General features: G+C 39.4%; 1 protein-coding gene across 1 annotated transcript in view; it reads left to right on the top strand.

Moving 5' to 3' along the window:
• LOC125484717 overlaps positions 1–8,116 on the top strand; it is a 25,420-nt gene extending 17,304 nt beyond the window's left edge. The window contains exons 4-6 of the mRNA XM_048604564.1: positions 1,299–1,321; positions 4,796–4,882; positions 7,503–8,116. Of these exons, the coding sequence (XP_048460521.1) occupies positions 1,299–1,321; positions 4,796–4,882; positions 7,503–7,799 (407 nt within the window). The 3' untranslated portion in view covers positions 7,800–8,116. The remainder of the gene's footprint in view (positions 1–1,298; positions 1,322–4,795; positions 4,883–7,502) is intronic.
• The last annotated feature ends 780 nt before the right edge of the window (positions 8,117–8,896 follow it).

Below are 8,896 nucleotides of genomic sequence, written 5' to 3' on the forward strand. Positions count from 1 at the left end.
CCGAAACGTCAGCCTCTCTGCTCCTATGATGCTGCTTGGCCTGCTGTGTTCATCCAGCCCTGCACCTTGTTGTCTCGGATTCTCCAGCATCTGCAGTTCCTACTATCTCTTACCAGGACGTTGCCTGGATGGACCATTTCAGCCGAAAAGAGAGGCTAGATAGTTCTACACCTTTTTATCTAGGTAGCTGGGGTTGTTTTCCTTAGAACAGAATAGGCTGAGAGGGGGTCTTGACTGAGGTGCATGTACTTATGAGGGGCATAGGTAAGGTAGTTAGGGAGAACTTTTTCCTCTTAGCATCAATAAGCATGGGGCATAGATTTACGGTAAAGGGCTAGAGGTGTAGGGAGGATTTAAAGAAGTATTTTTTCACCCAGAGGAACTCATTGTCTGTGGAGATGATTGAGATTTGGAACCATCATAACATTTAGATAGTATTTAGCTGATAACTTGAAACACCATAGCATACAATGCTACAGGCCAAGTACTGGAAAATAGGACAACAGTAGAAAGGTGATTCATGACTGACATGGACACGATGGGCTGAAGGGTCTCTTTCCATGCTGTAAAACATTATGACCCTATGATCTTGCACAGTGGCTCTGAAAGGATCACATGCAGAATAAAAGTTTCTCTCAATTGTGGAGGTTGATGGAATTGACAAGTTTCACAAGACTTGATGAGCTGATCAAAATCTTTATTGATGTTGAGCCAATAGATGGACTTAGGCACCAATCACCTGTCTTTTTCTGCAGCCATGTGACCTGTACATGTATGATCTAGCATCTCCTGAAGTAGAGCTTCTGGATTTACCACTTGTTTGGTATTAAAAATTACATTCCTAGGGAGTCCCACTTCACCTCTGATTGGCCAGAATGAGGATGCTTGGAGACATGTTAAGTGTCAGTCCTTCTGCTGGTGATCATCATTTAGAGCTGTTGCCGCAGATCATCAGACATAGCTTGCTAAATTTACTCAGCTTGGCTGTAAACAAACTGTATGAGATTTATGATGAGACTGTCCTCGCATTCACATTCAATAATATCCACTTGTGGGTCTAAAGGAATATCTTTTTTCCTAGAAGGGTTTGGAATCCTGCTAATGAAATAAAAAATAATCATTTGAGAACCTAGTCCGTACAGTGCTTCTACATCTTATCCCAAGATCTTCACAAGTCGTCATGGAGGGGTCAGAGTGGTACACATGTGTGTGGCTTTTGGTAGAGCATTTCTAATGGTTGTGGCTGTTGTGAAATTGCTGAATTTTAACACATTTCTGAGAAATTGAAAATTATGCAGGTAATTTACCTGCAATATATATGGTATGCTTTTGCGGGGAATATCTTGAAAAGAAGATACTTTGTTTGCAAATTCTGGAATGTAAGGGGATAAAAAGTCAAAGAAACTAAGACATCTTTAGAAGTCAGCTTCATATTGTGGTGTAATCATCTTCTGTATATCTTCTGTTTTGGTAGAATCAGGTCTAAAAATGAGTAGAGACCATATATTTCCTATTTTCTATATTTTTGATGGTAGACATAGATGGGAAAAGGACTATTTTAAAAGCTAAGGATTTTGGAAAGGATTATGATTCTTTTTAAAAGCAAGTGACGTAACAATCATTGTGAGTGCTATTCACATTGCTGCTTGTTCAAGTGGTGATGGAAATTAGTACAACAAACTGAAGCCAGGGTGTGTGTACAAATGGTGATTTGGCTGGTGACAGATAGCTGATTGGTCTGTGGGGTGGTGACCATCTGTTGATGTCAAAGGCCTTCTGCCTGCCAACAACTATGTGTTTGCCTCCCAGGTAGCTGAACAGCTTGTGGGTGTGAATCTTTGGTTAGAAGCCATTGGACCTTCCAAAGGAAGGGGCTGTTGTTTCTTTCCTCTGCTGTAATAATTACCTCAAGCCCAAAGAGAGTCAATTTATTTTCCCTCATCAGCCGCTGTAAACTGTGGCTCTTAATAAATAAATCAGAGACTTTGTCAATATGAACAAGTTGCTCTGTTCCTCCTGCAAACAAATGAAATTACCTGGAGAAAGAAGATTGAGGAGCATTAGCCAAAAGGATCACCTGAGTGAAAAGCCTGTGGCTAGGGACTATTGACAGACCTTCCTAGTCATTCCCTATGCCCATAACACCCATTTTTTTTCCTGTGTCTGTGTGTAAGTGCACAGTGGGTGTTTCATAAGGGAGCTAGAGCTTTAACTAGTAGAATTGTATATTGATGTTTCATAATTATTTATCTATTTATTTGTGATAAATAGTAATTCTTGTTAACTATAGAAACCTGGTCCAGGCTTTCTGTTTACCTGGGTCCAAAAGAGAAGTAAATTGGGGAACTTTGAGTAAATTTAAAAAATTTTTCATTTTATGATGACTCTAGGAATAAGTGAGGACTGATTTCCAGTGAGACATAACACAGTTGACGAGTAGATTGAAGAAATTGATTTAGTTCATGGTGATTTGATGATTTTACAGTTGAAAACAAAACCATATTTTGCTGCCATTGTCATGAGATTGCGAAGGTTTGTATCATCCTCATGTTTAGTTTTTCTGAGATGTGTCTTTAATACCTTGGTAGATCTTCAATGATACAGATCTAGATATTGTTGGAATTTGTCCTGGCTGATGGATAACTCAAATGATAATCCAAGGAAAAGATTTCTACTGACTGACGTTCGAAAGTTGTCAGTTCTTGTGCTCCAGGGAAGGTTGTATGGATCATTGTTCAATCTTCAAAATCTTTTTTTTCAATATTCTGTCTAACTGGATCTAAACATATCATGCCATATTTCTACACATGTAATTGAGCTGCACCATTCAGTATGATGCTTAACTTTTCAGATGATATTTGGAACTCTCTTCCACAAATGTTAGTGGATGTTGGATCAGTTGCTAATTATAAATTTGAGATAGATAAAAGCAAAAGTATTAAGGGATATGGGCCAAAAGCAGGTTTATGGAGTTAGGTCATAGATCAGCCTTAATCTCATTGAATGGCAGAACAGACTTGAGGGGCTGAATGGCCTACTCATCTTCCTATGTTCCTATGTTGTTTTGTATCATGGAATTCAATTGCAGTTTGGGATATACTTGATTGTGAATGATACACCGATGAGGACTGTTGATGGTGGGTTGAGCTTTGTCTTTCAGAAGAACATAGTTTCATCTTTGAAGTTGCCAATAGCATTATGCCTGGCTAAAGGTTAGTCAGGAGATGGACAGAGCTGATGGCGTGGTCTGGAATCAGTGGCGTGGCAACTGATGGGTTTGGTAACTCATGGATTGTAAGAATGTGTATATCCATGCATACAGGTAGGCCAATAACAGCTGGTGTTTCAATAATGTAAACACTTTTCCGTGTTAAAATTGAGCAATTATACTGACATTTAAGATAAATAATGCCAGTGCATGTGATAACACACCTGATATAAGCATTTGCTAATTTGTGGAGTGCACCTGAGTGCTGGCTTCCTGAGTACATCTCTTGCAAGATTTTTAAGTGGATGACATCTGCACTTATGCCAGTTTCAATTTTGGCATTTAGTACATATTATTAATTCTTTTTGGAGAGTGTCACTTGATGGAGTCAAAGGCTTCAATTATTCTGATGGTGTCCATGTTGTGTGTCACATTGGTCACATGCACTGTCTGACTGGGGTCTACGAGCTGTAATATTGTAGATAATTCTTGGACTTCATTGACATGCTTATGTTGCATGGTTGGAACTTTGGAACCATCCTTTGTGTTGTTCCTTGGCTGACCCTTCTTCACATACTGCTGTGGAGCATAGAGTGGCATTTTGGATTTCTTGCACATTTTAGCCCGATATTCTCTATAGAACATAGCTTGTACATGTCACAAAATGCTGGACACTGCTTTGATAGGTGAAACAAGCCATGTGTTTACAGGTGTCAATAAAAAGAGAGGCAGGACTGTTCATTCCAACTCTAGTGTGCTCCTGAGGATCATTGATGATCGCTGATCAGTTGACCAACCTCTCTTTCATCCCCTGACTGCTGTCCTCTCCTCAACGTTATCTCTAAGACATGCCTGAGGTCACTGCCAGTGAGAGAACTGGCCCAAATGTATTCTCCTGGAATGGGATGAACTGCCTTGTGAGGAATACCAGTCACCAGGTACTCTCAAAAAATACTGGAACGAGCCCATTGACCCAGCAATGCCTTCCAATTGGTGTCAGTGTTGCCAGCACAGTTGTGATTCTGGAACCAAAATGGACTTGAATGAATCTCTACTCAATTATTTCTATGAATGCATCTTTGAGTTGAACTCTACAATCTACATATTTAGGAATGTTACACTAAAGATATTTCTCTCTGTTGTCACACTTTTTGCAAAGCTGTGTGATGTTCTGTTTAGAAGAACAGAAGTAACAGAGCAATTTTGCACAGTTGTTTCAATTTTCTTCAGCTTTCCAGCAAACCCTTACCGATTCAAATAATTTCCCCCTTTCTTCTTCCCTTTCCACTTTCCTGAAAGGATAGGCTGATGTCTAATTCTCTGTGATTGGTGCTTTTTAAGTGCCTGTAGCAGATGAATGAGATGAACCGACGTGACTCATCAAAAGTGTGTCCTCTCTGTTGCTGCAGCAACGTTCACTTTTAACTTACAACGTTTTCTGAATGGTATCATTCTGACCAGAAACTCCAAGCGCACGTACAATTTAATCATGATATATAGTAAATTTAATAAATGGACAAGTGCAATAAACTTTTGATGTATGATTTAATAATTTTCAAGAAAAAAATCATTTGGCTTCCTTTGCAGCATTTGGGTTTCTGCACAGCATCTTTTGATTCGGAGAGCCCTGATGATGATGCGGTTGATGTGAACTGTGACATTTATGCAACAAAGGTAGTTACACTGAACTTTATCTGCACAATTCCTTTTATTCATTTGGATCTCGGGAAAGTCCAGGACTCAGTATATTATTGATTCATTCTATGAATGTTCACAGTTATTCCCGTGGTTCCTTTTCCACTTTAAAGTCTGCTTCTGACTGCTGTCTTACATGTCATGACTATATTGTCCTTTTTAACATTTATGACAGATTTGATTATAATATGGCTCTGCAACTTTTTTTCTGCTTAATTATTGTTCTCATGTCGATATTGGATTTGGATTTCAAGAAATTTCTCCTGAAGCATCATCAAGTAGAAATGTGTGTTTGTTATGTCTGTTTTTAGTGGAACAGGGTAAAAAGGATCAATTTTGGTGATAGTGCCCATTCAATCAGCACCTGATGATGGAATGCTTAAGGAAGAAAGCTTGGTCTTCATTGCAGTTAGGCATTAAGGTCCCTTGCATATGTAAATTCAGGAACTAACAGCTGTTGAAGGACTCTTCTGTAAAAACTGAATTAATGATGAATGGAGCAGGTTTTAGATTTGCATAATTCAGACGTCTTCAACAATGCTGTCAACATGCAACTGCCATGGTTTCAGCCCCTAATACCCACTCTAAACCCCTGCTGTCTATAGGATTTAACTTCAAGATGCTACAGTCTGGACTAGAAGCCCAGCATTTGGCACTTGCAATAAAAACAAACTTCCTGTGAGGGCCTGACAGACAGCGATGCTTTCTCTTTTCTCTCTCTCTTCTCACTTAAAATGCTGTTAGAGCTGATGGCATAGTTTTGAGCAGCCTAACTCGTGGGTTGAATTTCAAATGAATTTGTATCCTGTTTTTGCATGTAATAGCTTCTTTTCCTCATTCTTGTGTGTCTGTCAATGTGCAACTAGCTTTTTTTATAAGTTAATAACTAATTTTCTTCAGCAGTAATGTTAGTATCAGATCAGAACTATGCTTTAACTCAGAGACTACTCCACCATTCTCCTACCTCTGTTAAGGTTCCTTCTGATGTGTGTTTAGCTAACCTCTTGAAACGTTTGGGCTGGATCTTACATCTGAAATTTGGGAGAGCTTCTCCCCTCACCAATCCCGCAAAATGTAAAATTGGACATGATGATGTCAAATTGGGAACCCAACATCACCTGGCAGTTCTCAAAATGAGAAAGCTTACAGAAGTGAACATTGATGAGTGGAAATTGGCAGCCTTCCCAATATTTTGAAATGACTAATTAATGCGCTGCTGGGTTGTTAATGACACAGTTGCTCATTGTCCTTGATGTTTCCCAGGCATTGCCATGAAAGGGTTGGTGGTGTTTTACAGCAGCTGTGAGAAGAAGCAAGGTGGGAAGATCAAGCCTGCCACAGAGACCGTGGCTGAAAAATGACCTTAGTTCCGTTGGTGGCAGTGTCTGAATGGTTTCCTTAAAATTATTTGTGAAGTTTTTTTTTGAACGTTCAATAAAAGATACAGAGACATTCATGATGCAGAGGACCTGTAGGCATGTAACCATAATTGAATTTCCTTACGTGGCATTTTCCATCTGCAGCCTGATGACCCAGTCTATGTCCTCACTGAGCAGACAGCCATCCCTCTGTTTGCACTTCTAGTCAGCCTCCTTCCCACTTGATGAAGCATCACAATTGCAAGGCTTATTTTGATGAACTGAGATGCAGGGGGTCATGGACCACTCAATTCCCATTCTGCTCCCTTGCGCCAACGAATTTTAAAATGGCTCATAGAATGGGAGAGGGACTGATTGCACTTAGAGTCATAGAGTCATACAGCATGGAAACAGACCCTTCAGTTCAATTTGGTGATGCTGACCAGATATCCTAAATTAATCTAGCCCCTTTTGCCAGCATTTGGCCCATATCCCTCTAAACCCTTCCTATTCATATTACCATCCAGACGCCTTTTAAATGTTGTAATTGTATCAGCCGCCACAACTTCGTCTCGCAGCTTATTCCATACACACAGCACCCTCTGCATGAAAAAATTGCCCCATCGGTCCCTTTTAAGTCGTTCCCTTCTCATCTTAAACCTATGCCCTCAGTTTTGGACTCTCCCACTCTGAATAAAAGACCTTGGCTGTTCACTCTTTCCATGCCCCTCATGATTTTATAAACCTCTATAATGTCATCCCTCAGCCTTCAATGCTCCAGAGAGAAAAGCCCCAGCTTATTCAGCCTCTTCCTATACTCAAACCCTCCAACCCTGGCAACATCCTTCTTAAACTTGAAAAGGTTCAGAAAAGATTTGCATCATCTTTCCTTTAGCAAAGAGACCAGAAGTGAACGCAATATTCCAAAATTGGCCTAACCAAAGTCCTGTATCGCTGCAACATGACATCTCAACTCGTTTACTCACTGTTCTGACCAATGAAGGCTACTATTTTTAAGGATTTGTGTGGGCAGAAACTTTGAGGGGACTGTTATTAGATTTTTAATTAAAATTCTAGATTGAATTAGAATCAAAAGCAACTCTAAAATAATTATTGTTGACGGGAACAACAGAAAGTAGACACTTATGACTAGTCGTCTGATAATTCTATATTGTAAATTGACTTTTCTAGGGCGATTGACACTTTTAAATTCAGCAAGCATGTTTTTTATTTTATTACAGGGAGTCACAGTCCGAGGATTAAGTGGGCAAGTGGAGCCTCATGAGGACAATTATCCAGATGGAGAACAGATATTTAAACCCAAGCTCAAGAGATCCATTTCCAAATCCAAATGGCAGAAGATGAAACGGCCAGGGAGGAAAGACTCATCTTCATCAGAGTCATCAGAGGAACAACAAATGCGGAGGCATCATGGCCCTTTCAGACATCCCACCATTCATTATCACATTTTCCCAAATCTCCCTCCACATCCATACACCTGTCCAGGTCAACCCAGGTATGTCCTGAGAACTCAGTAACCAAATAGGGAAGAGACAAAGACATAAACAGAAAGCAAGAAAGGAAAGGGAAAACTTTGTTCTTCAGTGTATGGGACGTGATGGGGTAGAAGTACTGATTGTAAGTTTAAACACAAGTTGATCATGATTTTCCATCTAAATATGGAATCTGTTTGAACTTATCTCCTTCAACTACTAACAAGCTGATAGAAAATACTAAAAAAAAGACAGTGTTCATGGTGGATTCTTTCAATTGGAAATGTGTGAAGAATTGCCCTGAATTTCTGTTTTTAACTTCTCCATAATCATGAATTTCAAGATGAAAATTAATCTGAGATAAGGGGCAGAGATTAACGTTACAATTTGTATAACAATAGGCTTTCTTAAAAATTTAAAGATAACTTTTCATTAAAAAAGAACGTCAGCTGTTATTCGTGTGTATGTGTAGGCATTTCTTCCGAAAGATTACTTGAAATAAAATGCACTGTAATCTTCACCTTTTGTTTTTACTCTAATTGTCTAATTATGAAACAACTCCAACTTGGCACACAATGGCACTCACAACTTATTTATTTGTTAATGATCATTTTAAAAAAGTCAGGAAACTTTTCTTTCTTAATTTCAACCTGGAAGTAAGGTAATGGGATGAATTTGTTTTCCTTTATTCATTCACAGGATGAGGGCATCACTAGTTGGCCAGCATTTATTGCCCATCCCTAAATGCCCAGAGGGCAGTTAAAGTCAACCATATTGCAGTGAGCCTGGAGTCACTTGTAGTCCAGACCAGGTAAGGATGGCAGTTTCCTTCCCTAAAGGACATGAGTGAACCAGATGGGTTTCTGTGACAATTGACAATGGATTCACAGTCATCATTAGGTTCTTAATTTCAAATATTTGTTAAATTCAAATTCCACCATCTGCCATGGCAGGATTCAAACCTGGGACCCCAGATCATTATCTGTTTCTCAGGATTAACAGTCCAGCAATAATACCACTAGACCATCACCTCCTCTCAAATGGTGAGTGACAACAAGAAGAGTTCTAATTGAGAGTTTGGGCCTAAATTATGGTTTGGACCGACAATAGTCAACTTTGTCTAGATGTAACAAAAACAGAGA

This window comes from Rhincodon typus, chromosome 13, assembly GCF_021869965.1.
Source record: "Rhincodon typus isolate 14 chromosome 13, sRhiTyp1.1, whole genome shotgun sequence".
Taxonomy (NCBI): Eukaryota; Metazoa; Chordata; class Chondrichthyes; order Orectolobiformes; family Rhincodontidae; genus Rhincodon; species Rhincodon typus.